The 24,576-nt window shown below is 41.1% G+C and overlaps 2 protein-coding genes across 3 annotated transcripts; one reads left to right on the top strand and one right to left on the bottom strand.

The window, feature by feature from the left end:
- Positions 1-473: 473 nt before the first annotated feature.
- On the top strand, positions 474-21,480 carry LOC113126813 (transmembrane protein 74). 2 transcript variants are annotated; one of them, XM_026300969.1, is made up of 2 exons: positions 474-734; positions 20,617-21,480. In XM_026300969.1, exon 2 carries the CDS (start codon positions 20,665-20,667, stop codon positions 21,478-21,480), a length of 816 nt encoding a protein of 271 aa, XP_026156754.1. In that variant the 5' UTR covers positions 474-734; positions 20,617-20,664. The 2 variants fall into 2 exon arrangements, with proteins under 2 accessions (XP_026156754.1, XP_026156755.1); XM_026300970.1 differs by lacking the exon at positions 474-734 and adding an exon at positions 20,079-20,234.
- Positions 8,885-11,339, bottom strand: trhrb (thyrotropin-releasing hormone receptor b). The gene is made up of 2 exons (XM_026300968.2): positions 10,557-11,339; positions 8,885-9,347 (listed from the first exon to the last, which is right to left on the bottom strand). Exons 1-2 carry the CDS (start codon positions 11,337-11,339, stop codon positions 8,922-8,924), a joined length of 1,209 nt encoding a protein of 402 aa, XP_026156753.1. The 3' UTR covers positions 8,885-8,921.
- Positions 21,481-24,576: the final 3,096 nt, after the last annotated feature.

The following is a 24,576-nucleotide window of genomic DNA, read 5'->3' as shown; positions in this document are numbered from 1 at the left end:
TGGAAGTCTGAAGGAAGAGAACAAGCATTTCCATGAATTTACATAAATATGTTACAGACATCACACTGACTGTGTCACATTAGCCTCAATCTTGGACAGATCAGATGGACTCAAGAGGCCTAAAAATTCAATCCTGCCTGCCATCACTCTTATTTTGTCTTTTCTTTTTTTTTAAATAACTCTATATAGTTTTAATTTTATATGTATATATATATATATATATATAGAATATTAATAATCACTGCACCCGATGCCTTTTCCCTCTGAGCTATTACACCAGACACTTTGAAACCTGGGCTATTTTTTCCACATATTTATGCTGAAACCAAAAGTCTGTGTTGTTTGTTCAGCAGTGACATTTTTTTTTTGTTTTTCCGAGTCCCTGAAGTAACCCAACTAGAAAATAGCTGTTTTGTAAAAAAGAGGAGTGAGATACGAGGAGGGGACATTGGTTTGTCTCTGTCTGTCTCGTCTTCAATGGAAAGTAATAAACAGAAGCCAGTCAGTCAATATTTGCTTTCTGCTAAAATCTGCACGTATTCAGAGATTATAGAACAATTTATTGATCAATCTTGAAACTGTTGTGTGAACTACATCTAAGATATGAGACCCAGTCAAAAGCTGTTTGACTTTACAGTTCAATAGTCTTCATCAGGAGTTTTGCAGAGAGTGCAGTTTGTGTCCACAGCTCCCCTGAGTCCTGCTGGTTCCTGGGATAAGCCACACTACAGGTTGTGAGTAATCTCCCTTTTTCTCTCTTTCCTCTCATTGTTTTGCACAGGAAAATCCAGTTTTACTCTCAGTTTTTATTTAATCATGGCTGTGCAATTAAATTAGTCTGCACCACTTGTTTTTATTAGCTGAACCAGCATCTCTAGATTATTTGAAGGCAGTCTGACAGAGCCTGCTAATGTCTCCAGGGATGGGCTGTGTGTTTACTCAGGCACAAAGAGAAAAAACATGTCAAGCCAAATGACCACAGAGAATTGGATAATGAAAGATACTTACTCCTCGCCCTCTGCATTTCCCAAACCTTTATATTGCTGGTTTTAAGTAAACAACAGTTGTTTTTAAAAGTCACCACTTTCAGGCAGCTTTATTAAAAAGAGCATCTTCAATATTGACAGCCACACTTTTTAAAAAAAATGTAATCAGTTCCTGTGAATGGGTTTCTTTGGCTCCAGGGTCAGGAAACTGGATCTGGCTCTAAATTAAAATCAAGTTTCCTGAGTTGACAACAACAACAACAACAACAACAGTATACAGCTGGAGTGGATTTTACCTCTAGTGTTTGTGTTTTCACTCTGTGCAGTAACAGTACACAGATATTCAGTATGAGGTACATAGGTATTTTTACCAACCAGCGAAGACAATAAAGGTGACGTTATGCTGATGTAGGCAGCTAGTTGTCATATGAGATTTCAGTTTCATTAAAAAGCAGCTGTGATGAAGTGAATTACATTTTTCTTTAATGATGCTGATTCTTTGTTTTCAGACTCTGCACATTACAGAACAAAATGTCCAAAATAATATACAAACTGTCATTTTCAAGGAGTGTGTCAAGTAGTATAGTATAACAATATATTATAGTATATGTAGTATATTAATATCTGTATTCTAAAGTACACACAGTATGTGGATAAAGTATAATTCCACAGTCTGAGAAAGTTCAGCTATAAAATCTCCAGACACTTTATTGCTACATATCAAATAAATAACAAATCCTCCACAACTAGTAATAGAAATATGTGCAGCCCTATATACCGCAGGTTTTTATTACCCTCAATATAAAGATCTTATTGTCAAATATCAATATAAGTGTAATCCCCAGTGTGTATTATTGCTGGGATTGGTGAGTGCTAGCAGCATGGCTGTGAAGTCTGTTTTGTACAGATGATCGTGGTCTTAAGAGGATACACCCTGCTGACTCTGGAGAGCTCCAGTGGGTGTGTGACTGTGGCAGAGTAGTCAGACAGACTGGGATGTAAACACGTCATCCAGGTCATTGTGGGTCTTCAAACAGGTGTGTCAGTAAAACAACATATAAACAGTATAAATTCAAAATGACCTTGTTTTTTCTCAGTTTAAACATTTGATATGTTTTCTATGTTCTACTGTCAATAAAATTTGGGTTTATGAGATTTGCAAATCTCTGCATTGAGGCTGTACAGCAGCAAGAGCAGAGAAAACACACTGTGAATAGTTACATTGCTTTGATTATGTTTTGCCTGTTATTAGATGGAGAAGCCAGTTCAGGGTTTTGAAAGCAGCAGAATCCAGACGAACTAAAGTGGGTTCATGGTCAGCTGCCACTGTGTGTGGAGAAGAAACTGTTTATACCCAGAGCTGAATAGTCACATTTTTCTATGTACCAAATAAACCTCCTGAATATGATCAAACCTGGGATAGAAGTGCACATTAATACATTAAGTGCATTAAGTTATAATTAATATAGATTGTTAATCATGAATCAATTATTTCATGCTCAGTTTCATGCTCAGATGACTCTTTTCTTCTGATGATGATAATTTGTCTTTGATTTCTCGTGAATCGTACTTGAGTTTAAGTTTTAGTACATCCTCAGGAAGGGCAGCAGTGGCCCTGAAAAAACAATTGATTTGTGATTAAAGCTCCGCTGCTCATGATTGAGACTGCTCTGCTCTGCAGGTGTAATTGGCACCTTCTAAATGATTGAACAATTAAACCAAACAAACCCTCATATTTCTCCAGGAGACTCGCATAGGAAAAGTGTTACTCATTTGATTGCACATTCTTCAGTAATGAATAGAGCTCCTCCCCGATGGGATCAGCAGATAGAGGGGAATTAATTTGATGTTATGGATGTCATACCTGCACAGTCGTCTCCCCACAGGCAGCGGATGTTTCGACACCAAGAAAAGGGGTTTGAATTTAGAAAAGTGTTCAAATAACTTTATTTTCAGCCTTTTAAACTTATAGTTTGTTAGTGGTCATTCAATCCATTGTTCATTAGAGTAGGTGTAAGGGATCATTTATGTGTTATATGCATCAGCACAGTAATAAGAGCCAGCTTCAGACAGAAACTACTTGCTAGGTTTGGTCTTTTTACAGGGTTTGTTGACAATAATAAAATTACAGAACATTTTCAGGTTTATCTTTGAAATATATGACCAGGTAAATTCTTGGCGAGGGCTTCAGAGCAGTTGGTTTCATTACTGTAACTGCATGATATAAAAAACTGTCATTTTTCAGCACAGTCTCTGGAGAAAAGGTGATTTTTCTTTGAGCAGCCACTCGACTTGCTGCGTTTGCTTCCACGTGTAATTATTCATAAAAGCTGAGGCTGCTGCCTTGTTGCAGGAGAGCTGTAATTACTCCACCCCTTGTCTTTGTTGCTGTCTGTGTCCAAGGTGTCATAATGAACATCACAGTCTCATTATGGCAAAAACAACCTCTTTTTATTGTGCTGTATCACATCTATCTCAAAGTTAATGAGCCAGAAAGTTTATCTCCACCTCTCTGCATTTACCTCAGTAATGTTCCCCTCTGCTCATTTTGTTTTCTGGGTGTATGACGTTCTCTTCTACTCAGTTTCTCCCAACTTCTCTCGCGTCATCAGTTCCTGCTTTGCACCTTGTCTCTTTTGACACTTGATTGAGCTAAATTTTGACTATTTTAATATTATACTGTTATTAAACTTCTGTAGTGGCAGGAATATGATTCATCTACTTCAAGGCCTGCAAACTGCAGACATTTTGCTAATTATATCCTGTCATGCAAGAGAAGCATCTTAGGTTTTTTTTTTGTTTGTTTGTTTTCTTCTTTGTTTGTTTTTTGGTTTTTATTATTACTTATTGGTAATGGGTAAGTGCTATTGCTGCAATTCTCAGGAATCTCCTGCCAATCAAACAGAGTTGGTGGTAGAATAACATTTTTTTTAATGTTGCTTCATTAAATTAGTGCGCCTAACCAAAACAGTTCCACTTATTAAGGTTAAATTGAATTTAGTTAACATAAACAAACCCCCCAAAATTACACAGTCTTGATTTCCTGAAACTACAACATGGTAGTGATGGTATAAAAAACATTCAGCTCTTTTCACTTTATGGATTATTGTAACAACAGTGATTGTCTCATATTTAAAGGACCAGTTTGACATTTTTGGAAAATGTGTTTATTTGGCCAAGGTGACTTTCCCGAGTCTTGTCATCACCGTGTGTCCAGCAGATGTACAGATTAAAGTGGACAGAGACAGATGTGTCCCTCTGCTTCTCTTTATCCCAAGCTAAGCTAACCAGCTGCAGGCTGTACTGTAGCTTTATACTCAACTGACTAATGTGTGAGTGGTGTTGATCTTCCCATCTGGCAAAAAAAAAAAAAGTGAAGAAAACTATTCCTTTAATGCTGGGTGAAAATTATAAAAATAATGATGGACTGAACCAGTTTTATTAATATCATAGATTTATTTTTGATAGCAGAAAACCAAATACACAGTCCATTTCACTTTCTGCTTGGAGAGGAGATGTAGTGAGGAGGAGGAGGTGGAAGATAAAATCTTTGGCATGTACTTTGTTGCCTAGATGAAAAAATGTAGATTTTGCTGGTCGTTAACGTAGATCAGCACGACCGAAACCGATTAGAAGCCTCATTATATATTTATTGGGCTGCATGTGTCATTTGATGTGTTTTTGAATGACTAACGCTGTAAACTTTAAAAGATAAAATATGCAGCAGAAGAAAGTAAACACAGGTTCCCTAATAGACTAGACTTTTCTTTTTTCCAACTTTGTGCATCAGACACATTGTCATTAAGCTTTTCTTTCACCTCACGCAGGATGTTGATCAATGCCACAGTCCCACAGAACTTCAAATCATTACAGGCGGTTAGAAAACACAGGCACTGATCGATAGCACAGACGTACAATAGCTGAGCTGTAAGAACTTTTAATTAGAGCCGAGTTAAAGGAAAAATAGAAAACATTATTCCTGCAGGTGAGAGAAAAAATTGATCTCAGTTTTCAAAGCAGGCGTTTGCAGGCACAAGAACGTGTGTGTGTTCTGCAGCGATCCGTCCTTATCGGGTCAGTTCGCCCCAAATTACAGAACATGTTCCACCTACCGCCCGAATGGCTTTCTACCAGAGAAATACAGCACGTCATATCAACTTTAAGAGCATTTTGTTAATTAGTCAACATTTCCAGTGACCACAGTAAAGAAAAACAAACGTAAACACAGTATTTGTAGGAAGCTGTTGATTTTGTTACACTGCTTGTAAGTTTTTGTCCAGAGAAATCTCTAAGCAACTGGAGGGATTTTTGTCACATTGGGAGAGAAATATTTTGACTTTGAACTGGTTGATGAATCACAGTAGAAGATCCTCTGGCCACTACAGGTGAATGAAGACGCACAGGGCAGGCGAGCAGAACCATCCACTGTAGGGTCCTGGTTTTAGACGGGAATGAATCTGAATGAATGAATCTGTCTGTCTCCTGTCTGAGGTGTTTTATAGTCATTCCCACCTCAGAGTCTCTGCATACAGGAGAGGAGGCTCACATCAAAACAATATTAACACTCCAGAGAAATTGTATGGAGCCTTTTGAAATGGATGTGAACAGACGGTTGACTGAAACTATTCCCGGCCTGTTTTTATTAGAGTGTAGGAGAAGCTACATTTATTGGTTAAAAATGGATTATTTATGTTCTCATGCGGTATATTCTCCTGACATCTGTTCCATGGAGGAATAGTGTGCACTTGAATGTAAATGCGCTTCATTATGTCTCATCTACAGAGCTGTGGTTTGATACAGTAGATACTAAACATCAACTAATTTCCAGCTGTTAAAGTCATTAAATAAATAGAAAACTAATCCAGTTTATAACCACTGATCTTGGATGTAGTGAAGGAGGACATGAGGATAGTTGGTGTGTGTGAGGAGGATACAGAGGATAGGGTTAAATGGAGGCAGATGATTCACTGTGGAGACCCCTGAAGGGAGCAGCCCAAAGGAAAAGAAGATGTTCACTGATTTTACAGTAGAGATGTAGGTAGATAAATAAGCTGCTTTCAGCTGCTTCGGCCTTTCAGTTTGGCTTTAGAAGCAGCGTGGCCTTTATGAGCTGAAAGGATTCATGTGTGACTGACTGAAGGCTGATTTCAGGAACTTGTCCTTTTTAGGCTAATTCCTTCCTGTCCTTTGAATAAGGCCTAATCCTGTTCAGTGGCTCTGTAGTGAATTAATGGAATTTAAGATGAAAACCTGAGCAGCCAACAATTTTTAGAAGAATGTTTCTAACAGAAAAGTAAAGTTGTTGTGTCTTTCCCTGGTCAAAACACATTGAAAAAATACACAAGATAACAAAGTCAAATACTCTAATTCCACAAAAGCACTTTATTTGGAACATAAAGATAAAATGAACAGTTCCTAGATAACCATCAACAGACTCACAGGATCACAATCTAAAAAGCAAGACAGAAACAGCAGCTTCCAACTAGTATGTCACAAAATAATATTTATGTTTTAGTAACAATGAAACGATAGTGAAAGTATAGGTGCCATAAGAACACACAGATTATTTCTTCTTTGACAAACAGGAGAGTTCCCATAAATAACAATAACACTTTGAATACACATGAGTCTACAGATACTGAAGGCATGAACAATATTGGTACAATCATTAAACAAACGCTACAGCTGTTTTTTATGTTTTTGCTGCTTAGTGTTCCCCTCAGAAATTCGTAAACAGCCTCTGGTCTTTCAGAGGAGACCACACATCTGAAAACGTCCAGACATTCAGCAGCTCCCCGAGCGGCTTTCACAACGAAGAACAAGACGAGCAAAAGCAACGATTTTTTAAAATCCACAATTCACATGACACTAAACACAGACCAAAAGACTAAATTCACTTTGCCTCAACTTGAAATCACCAACAGTGATGTTTAACTTCATCAACATGTATCGACTATAGGTGGCACTAAAGCTTTGTGACGCTATATACAGTCTCTCTCAGGCTCACAGCCTCTGCTGCTGCTCTAACGTGAACTACAATCAGCAGCATTAGGATTATTTAGCATCTCTTTACTAAGGCATATTTTATAAAGGCTTCATAAACTGTATTTAAATGTGTACTAACAGTTTTAGTTCCTGCAGTTTTATAGTAACATTTATGAAACAGCAGCATTGACAACTGACCACAGAAGAAGTCGTCAGTCATGACGTCACTATGAAACCATCAGGTATAGGTGACATAAAAATGAAATAGGTCATTTTATTAAGATCTTAATAAGCTGATGTTTGCTGAGATGCTCTGCAGCTTTTTTCCAGGAGGAAATGTGTCGAACTCTTTAATGGAGGGGCTTTGTGCTCGTGTGTGTTGGACTGTTTTGCTCTCACAGGTCAACACTGACTGAAGCGGTTAGCTAAATGTCCTGTTTACATGGTTTTTTTTCATATTTAAATTTAAGTTAATTGGATTTACAAATTATAGCTGTGGCAGTTCATCCACCTCTTCATCACCATTTGTGTTGTTTATCCCCATTCTCAGCGTCACCTACAAAACACTGGTTGTTTTTCCAGGCTGGCACAGTATAGGAGATTAAAATGAGCTCAAATGAATAATAATAATGGAGAATTCATTAAATGCATCACTTCTTCTGACTGAAAAACAATAAGTATCATCTAAAATAGGGTTTGAGTTCATGAAGAACTTAAAGAATATTTACTTAGAGAGGAGAAACAATATAAATCAAGTTACGATGGAGAACACAACCAAACAACATATAAACACTTTATGAATTATGCCTTATTCAAATTAGGATGTGACTGTGGCAGCTACAGCAGCAAATACTAAACTTAATGCTTATGGCATTTTTAAATGCAAGTGCTATATGTGTCACACTGTTGTTCCTCCAGTCTGACAGTGAACGCTTGTGTTTCAGTGTGGAAAAGCTGGACACACCATCAAGAGGCATGATACAGGCTTAACCTCCGCCTCCAGAGCACTCACAGGACACTCAGCACAGTGTGTCTTGGTTTTCACAATGTGCTCGCGGCTGTATATAGTCCTTCACAATCAAAAACACCCGTTTTATCAGCGAAGGTTCAGGTGTGACTCAGACTTTAATGGACCGCCTGCCCTGCCAACATTGGGGGAGGGCATATAGCTGCACAGGTACAGGGTTTGCTGATGTGAAAATTTCACCTTTTTTCTCACAATAAATCAGGCAGACTCGCTTGAAGCTGAGAGAAGTGTAAGTGTGTGGCATGGACATGTGCAGTATGTGGTGAATCAAAACTTAAAGCCTGATTTCCACATTTTCAAACTGAACTTTTGGGCACAAGATCTTTTGGGGTCTGTCGTGTCTTTGGTATAGTGTCTGTGACCGATGTGTCGCCACTGTGACGTGACACCAGTGACATAGACTTCTTGGCGAGGGCTTCACCAGACTTCCTGGTTTCTGTATTGTGTCATTATGACGTTTACTCCTCGCTGCTATTTGGAGCTGCCAACGTGCTGCCATGTGCCGAGGCCTTGTGCGGCTGCAGAGCTCAGAAGAGAGTCTGTGCTTATCAGGATTGTGACACACCAGCACCTGTTTGAAGTGTGGATGGTGTTTTTGTTGATACTCATGCTTTGTTGACTCACACAGTATATTATGTGGGTAGGCCCGAGATAAGACAACAGCAGTGCGATAAGAGAGTGTTTATCTGCTGATGGTTTATGATGTCCTGTGTCATTCTCGATGAAGAGCGTGTTTGACTTACGCCTCAAAGACTGTCATTATGCATCAGTGGCTGTGATCTGTGTTTACATTCTGGCTGCAGCAGCCTGCCTTATGAAAGGTCAGCAGGCACTCAGGAAACAATATTCCCACTTCACAGACTGCATTAAGTCTCTAGTCCTCGGATCACCTCAGGATCGTCTCTCTGGCCTCAAAACCAACCTCAGGCATCATTGAATTTCACCTTTCCATACACACATCCATCTGGAAACATCATTTTCTGATCAGACAGCAGCTCGTCTGTGACCGTGAGCTCCTCCAGCTCTGTCGTGAAGTGATCGGTGTTCTCCACCATCGACGTGTCCTTCACGGCGCTGTAGGTGAGGGCCACGCTGTAGGTGGCGGGTTTGTCCGAACCCTTGCGCCCACAGCGGCAGATCTTGCGGAAAGCGGCGCGGAACTTCTGAGACATGGCATTGTAGATGACCGGGTTGATGGCGCTGTTGAGGTAGATGCAGATCCGGCAAAAAAGCAGGAACCAGCTGTCCAGATAGGCCTGTTCCAGGAAAGAGTTGACCACCACCAAAGTGCGGTACGGCATCCAGAGAGCTGCAAACAGGATCACCACCACTGCCAGCATCTTGGTCACCTGTAGAGGGCAGCAAAGAGAAATCTGAGATGTGAGGCAGCATTACAGCTTTTGGTGGAGCCTATAGCAGGGGCGGAGCTAGACATTATGAACATCAGGGCTTACCCAGTAATGCTAGGGGGGTCCAGGAGCATGCTACTGACTGAAAACTACTGACCCCCGGTGATGGTTACTAATGGATGAACTGAAATTGAAAACGTGAGACTAACCCTTAAACCAACCTGGCAGATATATTGGAGGTTCCAGTCCAGCATTTTTCTTAGACTGATGAAACCTCCTGGATGAAACATTTCGACTTAAACAACTGAAAGTCCAGTTGCCATGACTCAACCTTTAGATAACTGCCCCTGGACGACTGAGAATCTTCACATACATATCTACATAGCACAGCAGTGAAAGACCTTGACTGGCTGGAGAGGGGATTATAGGAAGATATCAGATTTTTGCATTTTGGAAGTTGTGATGAATCAGATTCATCATATCCCAACTCAAAATACAAAAAATCAAATTGCCAACCTGAAACAACACTGGATGGTATTGTCTTCTTGGAAAACTGTAATATCCATATTGGTCGCCTTCTTGAAAAACCTTCTCTAATACTATCTGACTTCTGACACTTGGGTTAGTGGTTTTTTTGGAACACAAAGGGTGTTCGATGTACCTTTTGAAGGGATGAGGGCAGTGACCTGTAGACCAGTCTAGATGATGTTTCCCCAGAACTTTGGTCTTTGTTTTAAAGAAACCAATGGGAATATTCAGTCAGAAGCATTTTCAAAGCTTAACAAGATTCAGGGCTTTTGAAAAGCCACCTCTGGCTCCTCCACTGGACTGTAGTGGCCAAAAGAATGCAGACATGGAGCCTCATATAATTAATAATTAACTCAATATTCTTCCACACAGTCAGCTCTTGCTCTTTATGATTTTTAGTCCAGGCATATTCACAGACGCTGTGTGTTGTTTTTAGTTGAGTGATGGAGGTTTGGCCACTTGTTAAACTGTCAGTTCACCCAAAATAGAAAAAATAATGTTCTGACTGATTTCTGATCGTATTCTGTCTACATTTATGTTTTAATCTGCGCAATTTCATCAAAATTGAAAGCAGCAGAGTGAAACTAAATAACTTAGGATGAGGTTCGTGTAGCTGAATGACACTTTCTAGAGAAACCACCACCTTGTCTCTCATCCTCTCCGGGCTCGCGCACCACCCACCTGTCTGCGGGACGTCGCGGTGGAGCTGGAGTGACGGGAGTTTTTGCAGCTGGTGCTCTTAGTGATGGTGTTGTTGTTGTGTCCATTCTTCTTCTTGTCTTTGGGGTCGGAGGGCAGCGGGTTGAGGAAGAGGATCCTCGCGATGAGTCCGTACAGAACCGCAGAGAGCAGCAGCGGCACCACGAAAAAGACGCCGAAATCGAAAAAGTAAATTGGCAAATAAAACTTCCTGGGGACTCTGTAGCCGCAGGTGATGATGGTGATGTTGTCGTAGACCAGCTCCTGGATGTCTGACAGATAGAACCACATCACACAATAAAGAGAAGTGAACGCCCAAACGAATAAAATGATCTTTTTTGCTCTGGATAAAGTGCACAGAAACTGAGCCTTGATCGGGTGGCAGATGGCGATGTATCGCTCTATGGTGAACGCTGTTATGGAGCAAGAGGAGGCGTTGATCCCGAGGTACTGAAAGTAGGTGATGCACAGGCAGCCGTAGTGGCCAAACACCCACGATCCAAAGATACTGTCCGTGACTGTCGGCAGACCAGCCGCGATCAGCACCATCAGATCAGCCACGGCCAGACTGACCAGGTAGCAGTTGGTGGGAGTCCTCATGTGTTTGGTGGTGAGCACCACCAGAATGACCATAACGTTGCCAACGATGCCGAAAGCACAAATCACAAAAAGCAGCAAGCTGCTTATCACTTTGTACTGAATGCTGTAGTCTGTCCAGATCCCTAGAGTGCGGTTTGACTCTGGAGATGCTGTGAAGTTTTCCATTTTGGTGTTTTATCCGAGAAAAACCTGGACTTGAAAACGCATCGGCTGCTGCACCGACCTGCTTTACGCGCGACAAACGCGAGAGATGGAGCAACAACCTCAAAGTTGCACCCCGGGTGCGCAAGGCACATTAAAACACCACAAAGTGCTAAAGAGCAGCTTGGACCGTGGCGCAATCCCGCGCTCCTGCTGTGCGTAAAAAAGCGACGTGTGACCGAGTTGTAGTCAGAACAAACTGTCTGTCGGGCAGATGGCGGTTTGGTTTTGAGCCTCGATTTTGGCACAGCCTCTCTTTACGCATGCGATAGGATAAGCCCATCATTACATTTTCGAGACAAGACCTCCCCCAGGCTACACGACCAGCTGGCCGAACACCAGAATATAACAACGTGCTTTTGTCTTCCTGTTACTCTGATTATTGTGCAGATTTGGTTTCAGTGCTGCCTATAAAGATCATTTTGCTTGCAGCTGCCTCTTATTCTGTAATCCGTGGTCTTTAAAAGTAGAACAGAATTAGTGAGATATGTGAATTTAGTGGCAGGAAACCTCCGCTGACCAGTTCAGCTCAACAGGTTGTCATTTTGGAAACATAATGAATGAACTCCTGTGTTTTTAGGATGATACCTGTACACGTCTCATCCGGAATCAAACTGGAAATGTGATGTTTTTTGGCAGAAGCACAGTGCCCTCTTTCCCAGCACTGCATTTATAAAAAATGATTTTGTGATATATTCACTTCACTGTGTCCAACTGAGATAAACAAAGTGCTGAGTAGTATTTGATTAACTATAAGGAAAGTTTGGGGTCATGAGTCCTGTGCTCCCCCAACTGTCCTGCAAAATAAAAGTCCTTATCATAAAGTGTTCAGTTCCACTTTTATAAATTCTTCATTTCTTTCCCTATAATGTTAGAACTCACCTGAAAAAATATCATTTTTACTGTAAATTGTAGATGACAAAGCTGCTGTGGACAGGACCTGAGTGTCCTCAGCTCTACATCATCACCAGCTCTGATTTAGATGATGATGAGGGGAAAGACTGAAGGAAGCGATACTGAAGAGCATTTTATTTTCTTACACTTTCAGTCGTCTATGCTGTAACACCTTCTGTCCGTTTTTTACCACAGGCCGTTATGTCTTCACACTATTATTTATTAAACTAAAATCTCTTCCTTATACATGTTCTGATCATGTTTTAATAGATAACATGCACATAAAGTAACAAACACACTGTCCTGACATTTTTAGTTAATTAAAGTAATAATTAGAGTTTTAGCCCCTCAGTCCTGCTGTGATTCATCAGCACTGCCTCTCATACTGTAACTTTAATACATTTATTTCATTTTACTGAATGAGAATTGAATGCATGAATTATATTCTATAAAGTAACGATGGCAGAAAAAAGACTAGCACTATTTTAAAGCACAAAACGACAGCTCTGCGTTGACCTGTATGAGCTGACGTGCCGTGCTGTCCAACCACAGAGGAATCTGCAGTTGCCTGTTCTCAGCCCAACACTGTGGAGGTGGGAAAGTCTCCTCCACACCAACTGTGCTCATTCCCCACAAACTGAGCTGAGAATGGTGACGATCGACGCCAACACTTCATTTTCATCATGCCATTATTGTGCTGTGAGCTCTGGAGTTGCCAACCATCCATAGCAGGCAACAGGTGGACTGGGATGACAGGGAATTACATAAGAACCATCTCCCAGCATTGGAGGATATTTACAGAATGAGTCAGTTTTTAATTTAATGTCTTGAATCTGTTTTCGTTTGTCTGATTTTTAGCCCCGTGTGAAGTTACTAGATTAAAATCTGCTGCAGTCACTTGGCAGGTTTCTTTACTGCAGTAGGTCGATTTAAGTGTTTTCTTAATCGAAGAGTTTACTGCCCTCACTTCAGTGGGAGCCAAGTGGATTTTAAAATGTTTTGTTTTAAGGCTTAAAATTGCATAAAATGAAGACTTTATTCATCTGTCAGCTTCTTTATCGCTTGGTTACGAATGAAAAAACCTCAAAATGACTCAAACATCTTCCTCCTATTTCTCAAAAACCTTTTCTTCCCTTTCACAGCAGCAGTGGAAGAAAGAAAAGAGTTTTACTGCCACCCTAAGGACAAAGCTGAGCAGTGCCATAAATAAGACGTCATGATGCTGTTAACTTTTACATCAATGATGTTAGAACAGATAATCTTTCATACAGACTACTAATAATAATGGTCAGTCTTCACTAAAAACATTAAAATGACTTGTGGATAATAAAAAGATCATTTATATGTTGTATATTGTAATTTATTACAGACATTAGATTTGATCTGGGAAGTAATTTGTTAATCTAAATGTGTGAATAGAAGAACTTGTGAAAACCTGTGAGACATTTATAACTTAAAAGAAACATCTATATATTTAAATAATCAATAGCTAAAAATCTAAATGAGCAAAGAATAATAAGTTTATTCCAAATATTATATCATAGAAATAGAAGTATTACTCTGTCCAATAGATATTTGTCTATAAAAAAAACCTATTCCTGGATCATTTCGTTGCGTTTTGATGATCTGAAATGTGCACACACCTCCAGCCTGCATTAGGAGGTGGAGAGTCTCAGGGAACAGCTGTGGCCAATGACGTGTCTACATGTATGTATCTATGGCGATAACTCTGATGACATCACGGTGACATCCACAGACTTGACAAAGCTCATCCAAAACCCGAGGATGTAGATCTGTTTTCAGAGGCTCGGGGTATAAAACCGACGCAGTCGCCCTTCACAGAAATCAAAAGTTGATGGATGAATCATCTCACAGTGCTGCGAGTAGTGAGTTGCATGATCGCACAGGATAACTGCACGATTTTGTTTCTGTCAGTGTTGGAGTCAGAAAGAAGCAGGAGACAAATCTGCAGGAATGAAACAGATTAAGCTCTGCTGGGTTTCGCTCTGAAACCAGCAGGGGGAACATGTGTGACTGCAGAGCTGGAGGCCTTGATGATGTCTCAGCCCACAGACTATTATGTCTGACAATAACGCTCACTGTGTTTCTGCTGGGCTTCACTTACATTCAACACGTGCACCACCTGGCTCCGAGTGAAGTGCCGTAAAAGACGACAGTGGAGGACAGATGATCACATCCTCTGCAGGCACCTGAATGTCCATGAATATGGATCAAGTGAGCCTGATGATGTTTTGCAGCGTGTGTGCTTTTGTATCTGTTTCCAAAGAGCAGTAAACCTCAAAATGTGGCAATTCCTTTGAGTTATACTACTGTTACACAATGTGTACTGCAATTGAACACATAGGCTTACACCTGGCGTGTACTGTACAGTAAATCAAAAAATAAGTATTGGTTGGTAAAAGGAACAGTTTGCATTATGCAGACGTGGCTTGTGTGAGTAATAAGTCATAACCACAGGCTACCTGAAAATATAAAACGGCCTTTGACCATTTTTGTTTAGACAGTGTCAGGTCATTTTAAGGACAATCAGTCAGAGCGAAGACACTTATATGGCTGTTAACCCACCTCACACCCACACACTACAGGTCTGTGATAAAGAGCGTGCTCACTGTGCGAACCCTGACCTCCCTCTGACCCAGACCACCTCGTCCTATACGGAGCATCGGTCCATTAATCCTCAGATACAGTCCTAAAACTGTTTCATAAATCGATTTAATTATTCAATGATTCTGATTTTCCATTGCACATGTACAGTGTTGGCTCTAATGAGGAATGATGAAAAATAAAAAACAGGTTCAACTTAATTGCTGGTAGATCCTCTGCTTCCTTTAGTGTAGTCTCAGGTGTGTGGAAGTTAAAATCCTCCTAATTTCTATTTTATTCAGCCGTATTGGCTGCTGTTAAAGAAATAAGGAATTCATACAGCATTTTAAAAACAAAAAGTTTTCCTCGTGTTTTTGTGGTCACTGCGTCTTGTTTTAAACAGGCAGCCAAACTTATTTTACCCTGTCCTGGTTCTGAAACAGGATTTGTCTGAATTCTACAAAAACTGTGAGCAAATAAAAACTTCTCTGAAATATGATGCAGCAACTGTTCTGACAATCTGGTGCGAAGAGGAAAAAAAAAAGACAAAACAGTTTGGCCTGGTTTCTCCTGTGCAAGCTGAGACAATGCTCCCTGCCGGATTTCTGAAAAAGCAACTGAACAGCTGAAGGATCAGTTATGTCACTCTCGAAACCCAGAATTCATCAGAAATGTGTCCAATAATTGATGCGTAAGCTCACATGTGTTTGTTTGTGGCTGTAGATGTTTGTCCTACATGATTATCAGTGAAGTGGGGATGAGAGGGAACAAACAGAGGCCATCAAACGTCTCCTCTTGTGCCCTTTTGCTGCTTTACCTGTCTGAACTCCATCTAACATAACTTTAAGTTTAAGAGTGGGCGTAGAGGGAGAAAGAAGACAACTCGGCTCAGCTTTTCTCAGCTCTGATGCACCAAACCTCTGGTTAGTGACCACAGGAGCCAAGAGAACCAACGCACATTTCTGTGTTTCCACCATCACAGGTCAGATGTCGTCCCTGCCCTGCCACGAGGCCGCCTGAGTCACTTGCGTCTTCCTGAATGCCTTTGCTTTGCTCTGTCCTGGTCTAACCTTGGACCAGCATCTTTGCCTCCGTGCTGCTTCTGGCTTCCCATCAGCTATTCTTAGCTTTGCTTGTACTCTGGCTTCACAGCAGATCTGTCAGCGTAAAATGCCGCACTTCACCGGATGGCGTAAATAAAATGGGCCTGCTGGTTGGGAGCATCTCTGGAGGAAATGACAAATCACTTTAAATCATAAACAACAGAGCAGCGGTGTTACTAGAAAAATATCTCAGAGGAGCAGTCTGGTGGTTTTCCTTCAGACTACGACGGGGGAGAATATTTGCACAGCCTCATTTCAATCCATCTCTCAGTGGTTAGTTTTTAATTTCACTGCAGCGCTGCGCTTAAAGCCGTAGTTAGATGAAATTCCCCTTTTTCAAGTTGCCTAAAGGTTGATGGTTGCACACACATCCCAGGAGAAGGCATCAATGCCACAGCACAACACAGCCACTGAGAGACACTTCAGTGCTTTGCTCAAGGGTACTGATGGCAGATTGTGCAGGTGGAGAGAATGCTGTTACCACATTCTGCCCTCACTTTGCTTCCTCCTTTATTAGATAAGTACATTTCTCTTATGCACAGCAAGCTTCATATTACCTTTTTAATGTGTAATTATTTAAAGCATTATTATATAACAAAGCATAACACAGACTAATGAAGCAACGTCTACCTCTAGCTGTAGTTTTGGCATGTGGACGATGTTATGTGGCATATTTAAAGCTGTGTGTGTGTGTGTGTGTGTGTAGGTGTGTGTGTGTGTAGGTGTGTGTGTGGGGGTTATGAAAGTACAATATGTGTCAGAGTCATAGTTATGTAGAACAGGCGGCTGGTCAGTGTTTCAGTAATTAAAGTCTAGCAAAGAGAAAGGCAGCACCTTAAGCAGAAATGGTTTCTAACACAATCATGTAGTTTAAGCAAATAGAAAGAAATTTAAATGTTTATGAATGCAAAACATTTGTCAACAATAAAACCTTATCCTATGAGGGCGCAGGTCCATATCTTATTTTAGTGTATTGTCATTTATTATGTATTTGTACAGTAACCTCCATGTATTGGTGCCTGCAGGGGGCGCTACCATTGTTAACTAATAATCTGTTTATTTCATCATTACAGTGTGGTAATTTGTTTATATTGTGCTTTAAAAGGCTAAATGCATGAGCTGAACAATTAAAAATAAATGATTATTTACTTTATATCTTAGGCTGATGTGAATTTCTCAGGAATGTGGGGCTTTTATTTTTCTGTTACACTTATCCAATCACAGGTTTGAGCTCAATAATATCTTATGACAAGCACATCCTGACACATAGTTATTAACAAATCACTTACTTGGCTGATAAATTAATTGGTTTCAGTCAGAGTCAGAAATATATTCACATTGTTAACATTCACTGTGGCACCATGCTTTTCTAAATACTGAAATGTCTTACTACAGACTGTGAAGGTTTGCAATACACACAAAAACTGTTTATATTTCCAGCGTACTGTACATCTGTGACCTGTGAATACAGAAACTTTAACTGTATCAGTCAAAGCGAAGTGATGGATTCAACCTTGGTTATTGTATGACGACGTCTGTTCAGCTGCCTGGAGTAAAAGGCATGGAGCTGTTAGTCACACTGTGTTATCACCAGGCTGAAGTGGAGAATATGAATAAAGGTGAACATTCTGGGCGCTCAAGAAAATGTATTTTATTACAGATGATGACAAAGAAACTTCTCTGCTCCCTCATGCCCAAATGTGACTATACCAGCTGCAATGTAGATCTCCAACGTTGTGATTAGCTGCTACGTAGCCAAAAGTATGCAGACACCTGATGATTAGGTTACATGCATGGACTTAATGAATATCTGATCATCATTAGTAAATCAAATAACAAGCCACCAACTACCAGCAGACTATATGCTGTGAAACCTGTTGCTTTAAACGTTGGTTTTTCATGGCACCTTGAAGCTCGTTGGCTTTGCTCTTTTCTCCAGATGTCCAGTACGCTGCAACTGAGCTAAACAGTTGAACTACAGTTGAATGGGGGAGCGGTGAATTGATTTCTATAAAGGGCTCAGGAAGTGGCACATAGCTTTCCTGTATGATGTGGGCCTCATTTTTAAATCTTGATATATGATTTTTTTTCATGCTGGTCTTAAAAATTCAGTTGAGAGATTGAAATTCTCCTCTGCATCAAAAAATGATAGTCCTCCATGTTTTGCACTTCTTTTAAACTAAATTTATGATGTGATGGTGAGGCTGATGTTTCTGCTCGCTCCTGCAGAGAAGCTGCCAGTTTGCAGAGCCCAGTTTTGGCTGTATGGGATTTGACATGGTTTAGATTGCTATGACAGCAGACTTTTCTTCTGGCTGCATGGTGCTTTCTTGAAAATGGGCCAGTCAGGAAAATTATTTGCAAAGTGCTCGGTTGAAATGAGGAGAGTCCCTCCTGCTTTTACTCATCCCTCTGTCATGGTAATGTTGTTTGAATGCATACAGCATAATACAGATAATGATGCTAAGTAGAGTTTGCATCCAGAGGGAAGGATGCTGCAGTGATTAATGAGATGTTGGTTTGACTACAGGACCTAATTTCCTGTCTTGCTGAAGTGCTGCTGAGCACATAACTACACATCATGACGTCTGTCAGTTTTCCTCAGAAATTGAGATGGAGTCATTCCTGCACATTTCAACACATCATGCAATATTTTGGATCGGATTGCTACAGGCAGCAGGTGGTTAGCTTAGCTTAGCTTAGTTTAGCACAAACAGCTAGCCTAGCTCTGTCAATCAGCTAGCTTAGCCTAGCATTGCTCTCATGCACCTGCTGCAGGTGATCACAGCCAAGAAAGTCACATCAGTCTCTTCTTCAACTCTGGACAAGAAAGAATAAGGACAGAAAGAACAGATTATAATTATTTATATCGTTATTGCTAACAGGGGAAGGGGTTTTTAAAACTGCAATTGAATCTTATGAAGGAAATATGAATAATCCAAATAACTGGAGGGACTTTCTAAAATCCAGGCTACAGTCCTGCAGTGCAAGTCGAGTCTGACCTCTGACTTCCTTACAAAGCTTTTATGTCTGAACAGACACTTTTCCTTCACTGATCAGTCGTAAACCACATTATTGTTGCATCCCCGAAGACAATCTCAGGCTGGTTTTATGGTTTGTTGTTAAAAACAATAGCACCACACAGTAATTTGGGTACCACTTTCTAACAAGTCACGGTTTATAAGTTAGAAGTAATTGCTTTATTAATAAATAATAAGTTAATAAATAATTTCTTTACAGCTCAGTTAGAGCAACTTTTGGTTGGTGTCTGGTGTTTATCCTCCTCCAGAAAAACACTTGCTTTGTCTTTTCAACACTTCGGCTCAAGTTGCATCAGCCATGCACCACTGATCTCTGACCTTCTGGAAAAGGGCTGCAGGGCATGTGGACCACAATCCTTTTGCTCTGCTAACTGCCCTTTACCATTTCCAGCTGCAGGTTTGTTCTGAAAACCTTTATTATGTTCATGTCAGTGATGCACTTTGACTAGAACCTCAACAATTACTCAGTGGGTTTATATGAAACTTAGTGCAGACATTCGTGGTCCCCAGAGGATGAAACCTAATCAGTTCATCCACAACTTGAAATGTTTCTGTGGCTTTGAATCACATGTTTATTGGATGACTTGGCAAAAAAAATAAATAAATAAAAATAGCTCAGACATTGCTGTTCCCCTCAGGATCAATTTAAATCAGTTTGATGATCATTTTGTGCTCTGGTGAGGTCAGACATTTACCCTAAACTGTACTTATGTTTAGTGCTTTTCTCCGAATATTAGCAATCTAATCCTAAGAGGCTGAAAATCTAAATAAACATCAGCATGTTGGGGGTTTCTGTGTAAATCCTGTACGTGCAGAGTTCGTCACTTTTGCTTATTAGAAAGTGAGAAACTCATGACTCTTTATTAATGTGTTAGTGTGGAAATGATTGTGTAGTAGTGACTAACTGCAGGTTTAGCATTTGTCCAAATCCAAAAGTTGTTTTCATCCCTGGCTGCTCACTGACTTTAAAGCCATTATCACCTCCTAATGAAACCATCTGGGTGTTATGAGGAAGTAGTGGTGTATTTTAAAGCTTTTCTACACAGTCTGCCGCCTCCTGCCTCTGCTCACTGTGCGTGTGCCGGGGAGCTCCGGACCTGGCTCGGTAATAAGCGCTGGAAGGCAGTCCGTGGGAGGGGTCTGCCGAACCTTTTCCCTCTAATTGACCAGGGAGCAGCGGCAGCCGGGGATGCGAGCAGCCGCACACGGGGATAGAGGTATCAGCAAAGCGCATTTTGTTGTTTGGTGCGGGATTACTGAAGACGCATTGGGTGCAGAGACTTGGTTAGTGTGTCGCATGGTTGGGCTGCAGGGGGATTTGGAAAGCGCTTCCAGAAAGCAGACAAGGTAAAAGCTAAAGTCTTACTGAGCACTGGAGATTTGTCCTTGTGTTCATTTTACATTGTGGGAATTTCTTTCTCACTTTAAAAGCAGAGCGCTGCACCTGAAGGGAAGAGGTTCGGGTAGGTTAGACCGCACTTCAGGGGCAGGAATCAAGTGGCGACAAATTGCAGAGATTTGAAGTTGCTGTGTCGTTTTCAGTCGTTTCTCTGACTTTAAACATCGCATTGTTTTCTGCTGTGTGTGTTTTCCTGATAGAAGCGGACGCATGGGCTTGACAAATCGGGAAACCCAGCCCATGTTCAAATGGCTGACCTCGAACTGTTTTACTTTGACCAAGCCGGTCCCACAGACGCCTCCCTGCTTTTAAATAAGCAAAGTGTCACCGAGATCAGCTGCAGCGGCGGAAAGTCACTTCATCCCGGCGGAGGAGACGGTCCAGCACCATGGCCAGAGACCCGGAGATCTGCGCGGGCGGAGGACGAAACAGAAACATCTTTCACCTACAAACACCGAGATGATGAAGATGGTGATGATGTCCAGCTGATAGGGACAGGTCCACAACCCTGCAGACTGAGTCAGACCTCCTCAAGTGAACTGTACGAGGAGGAGGAGGAGGAGGACGAGGAGGAGGAGGGGGTGATGGAGGAAGAGGAGGAGGACATCTCGGAACTTTACTTTCTGTCCGACGAAGACCTCTCCTCTGACGGCTCGGGGAAGTCCGTGGATTACGGCTTCATCATCGCCGTGACTTGCCTGGTGACTGGCATCTCTCTGGTCGCCATATCCTACACCGTCCCCAGGGACGTGCGGGTGGACCCGGACAGCGTGTCCGCCCGGGAGATGGAGCGTCTGGAAAGGGAGAAAGCCCGAGTGGGGGCCCATCTGGACCGGTGTGTCATAGCCGGACTGTGCTTGCTCACCCTCGGGGGCGTTCTGCTTTCCACCCTGCTCATGATCTCCATGTGGAAAGGGGAGATGATGAGGAGGAAAGCCTTTGCCTATTCCAAGCACGCAGCAAAATTGTATGGCTCGATCAATTTGAGAGCAGGCTCCAGCCCGACTCGGGAATCCTGCTCGCATTTGTCAGTGGCTGATGAGGATTTAGAAGTGCTCAGCTGAAATCATGGACAGGACAGGCGGAAAGTGCTTAGAAAATCCTACCACTGCTGTCCTGTTGGTTTAATGCCTCTTTTATTTCTAACAGCCTTTTGGTTGATCTAGACATTTTTTAGCATAGGTTCAGCTTTTTTCAAGTCTGTCTTAGTACAATACTCACATGTACAGTTTCCTTCTGTCCACGCTGGCCCTTAAAAAATCCCTCCATAATCCGATTCCAGTGTAAGACATGGGGACAAAATCCACAGTTCTGTGAGTAAAAATGCATTTTAAAGTTCAGCTGAAATGATGCCAAGCCAAAAACTGACACACAACCACAGCGAGTCATGAAATGCAATCCAGAAAGTCCAATTTGGTGAGAAATCCATGAGTCTGAAGGCCTGTGAGACGAGAAACCAGCACACAGAGGTTTATGATACATATAGCTGCAGTTATTTTATTCACAGCCCAACATAACCCACTGGGAATGTGATCTTGCTTATATTTGATTAGCCATGACAGCAGCTTGGTACTTGACATTGTTCTGCTGAACAAGATATTTTGCCAGCTGACCCTGTGCTGCACAGTCAGACTGACATAACGTCAATGAAGGATTTTTTTTACAAAGGGAGAAGCTGTAGTCAAACCACCTGCACAGTTTCCAGAGTTACAGGTTTTGAGCTAATTGTGGAAGATGCTAACTTGATTCTTCTCATTGTGACAGATGAAACTTCATATCTGCTGAACTTTCAAATGCATTTTTAAAAGCATTGTTGAGTTTGTCCATTATCAGCTTAGAAAAGGATCTAAGTCTCTTTAATGTGCAGACTGTATGTGCATGTTGGTATTATAGACACCTAGACTTTAAAAGGAAAACATAAAATATATATTTTGTTTACATTGGTTTGCCTTATCACGACCTCTGACCTTCCTTTTTGTTTCCCCCTTGCATCGGGCTGCTTCTTCGGTGAATTGTTTACACTACAGCAGACCTGTTTATTGAAGTATGTTCAGTATATCGTAGCTGCAACGGAAATCAAAGCTGAGCCAGTGGTGTCAGTGTTACTGCCTTCATTTTCCACCTTGTCAGAAAATGTTACTTCATTGAGCTGCAAGAGACGAAGCGGTGCAGACCCACTTCACTGAAACAACAACTGCATGAATCCGTGTTGAACTCCAAAGAAATTCTGTTTGATAGAAGACGCTGAAGTGATGCTCAGATTTGTTGAAACACAAATAGTAATACCACAGGAGGTGTAATTAGATTTTGTGGTTGAGCACCAACGTCGGGGAAGCTCAATTTACGGCAGATACACATGGGGATTTTGACTGCAGATGTTCAAAAACATACAGAGGGAGACAGAGACAGAATCAACAAATCCCTGAGGGAAAGATCTCCTGGTAATTAGTGTTACTTAACAGCTCATGGGAGCAGTGAATCAGTGAAAAATAAAAACACAGAGCATTTTAACAACCGCCGCAATCAAGCCCACTTTAAAAAAAAAAAAACATTGCCGATGCAATCATGGAGTGAAATGTCACATTGAATTCAGGGGGAAGGAAGTAATGGATTGCCTGCTCTGACAGAAGATGCTGTGAATTAACAATCCCCTGCTTGCGGCGTGCAGAAAGCTATGCTGTGCAGCCTCTGTAATTGGAAGTGCTTACAGCCAGCAGGATCACATTATCCTCCACACGACCTTTGCTCACTCTCACCTTGGTAATTTAATAGGCAGAATCAGCTGACCCCTAAATTAAATATTAAGTTGGTTTCTAATGCTAATCTGTCCTCATTTAATGTCGAGGAACCCTTTGGGGGGGGGGGTCCACAGGTGTCTGGCAGGAGAACTCGCCTGAGTTACTCTGTGATGAAGTGTTGAGAATTCCCCACTTCTCTTCTCCGCAGCCTGACTCATCTGCTTTACTTGGTAATTTCTTACGTTCCCCATTTCGACATTTTTGACAGCCACCGGCGAACAGCTGCGAGCTTGTTGCGTTAAGTACGTGGGATGGGAGAGAGCGGGTATAGCATCATTAAAACAAAAATAAAAGTAGGTTTTCACTGCTGTGAAACATGAAATTCAGCTTTGTAAACCAGAACACAACCCATGATGCACTCTGACCTTTTGAGGAGATACTACTCTAGTCCAGCTCTGGTTCACTGTAGTATTTTTCTTCCAAGTGACATTGATTCAAGAATTTTCAGCTCAGAGGAAAAAAAAAATGTGACTCTTCAATTCTGAGAGATAGAAATCAACATGTGACATTTACTGCTGAGGCGTTAGATACCTGGAGATTTGTCTGTAACCAAGCTGGAAATGTCTATTTTTGACATCACATCATCTATGTTTAGAGCTCACACTATGGCCCTGGAAATAAAATACTTGAGATTCAAACAGCATAAATAAGTTTTAACGTCAAACGTGTCCTTTAGAGCAGAGCAATCTCAGCACAAGGTCAGTTTAGTAATATTCATAGTCCACTTTCTCTCAGTCTGGCTTCCAGAGTTAATAACTGCATTTAAATCTTTACCTGTAACATTAATTTAAAACTTTAAAACCAGACGACTAATTCACCAAATACGGTTGCACCAAACTAAAATGAAATAAAACCTAAATCTAAATCCTTATATACTGAATAATTTTAAAACAACAGCTATTAAACATCAGCTATAAATGAAGCCACGACTTAATTTGATTTAAACACATATATTTCTACAGAAATGAGTGTTTCAGTTTGTATATTCAGTATAAAGTGCTGAAATGTAAACACTAAGCTGACCTGACAATCAGCTCGATGCTAACGTTAGCTTTGTCAGTTGGTTGTTAGCTGGTTTTACCTGGCTCTTACCTGGGGTCAGTGTTCATCAACATCAACCAGAAGAGCAGGTAACCTCTTGAGGGCCCCATATCTCCAGGGGCTCCCAGAAGCCCTGCATTCACACTACCAGTTGCTTATAAATGTGATTGAATAAAAATTAATTAAAGCATCTGCATTACAAAAATATAATAAGATCTTTTGTTATCTGATCATGTGGTCTTGGGTTTTAAGAAGGGCCCTTAATCAGTTCATTCATGAGATTTCTAGAAGACTGAGAAAATGAAGAAATATTCCCATTTG

Source organism: Mastacembelus armatus, chromosome 11 (genome assembly GCF_900324485.2).
Source record: "Mastacembelus armatus chromosome 11, fMasArm1.2, whole genome shotgun sequence".
In the NCBI taxonomy this organism is placed as follows: domain Eukaryota; kingdom Metazoa; phylum Chordata; class Actinopteri; order Synbranchiformes; family Mastacembelidae; genus Mastacembelus; species Mastacembelus armatus.
Note: the sequence above shows the minus strand (reverse complement) of the source record. Positions and strands in the feature narration are given on the sequence as shown.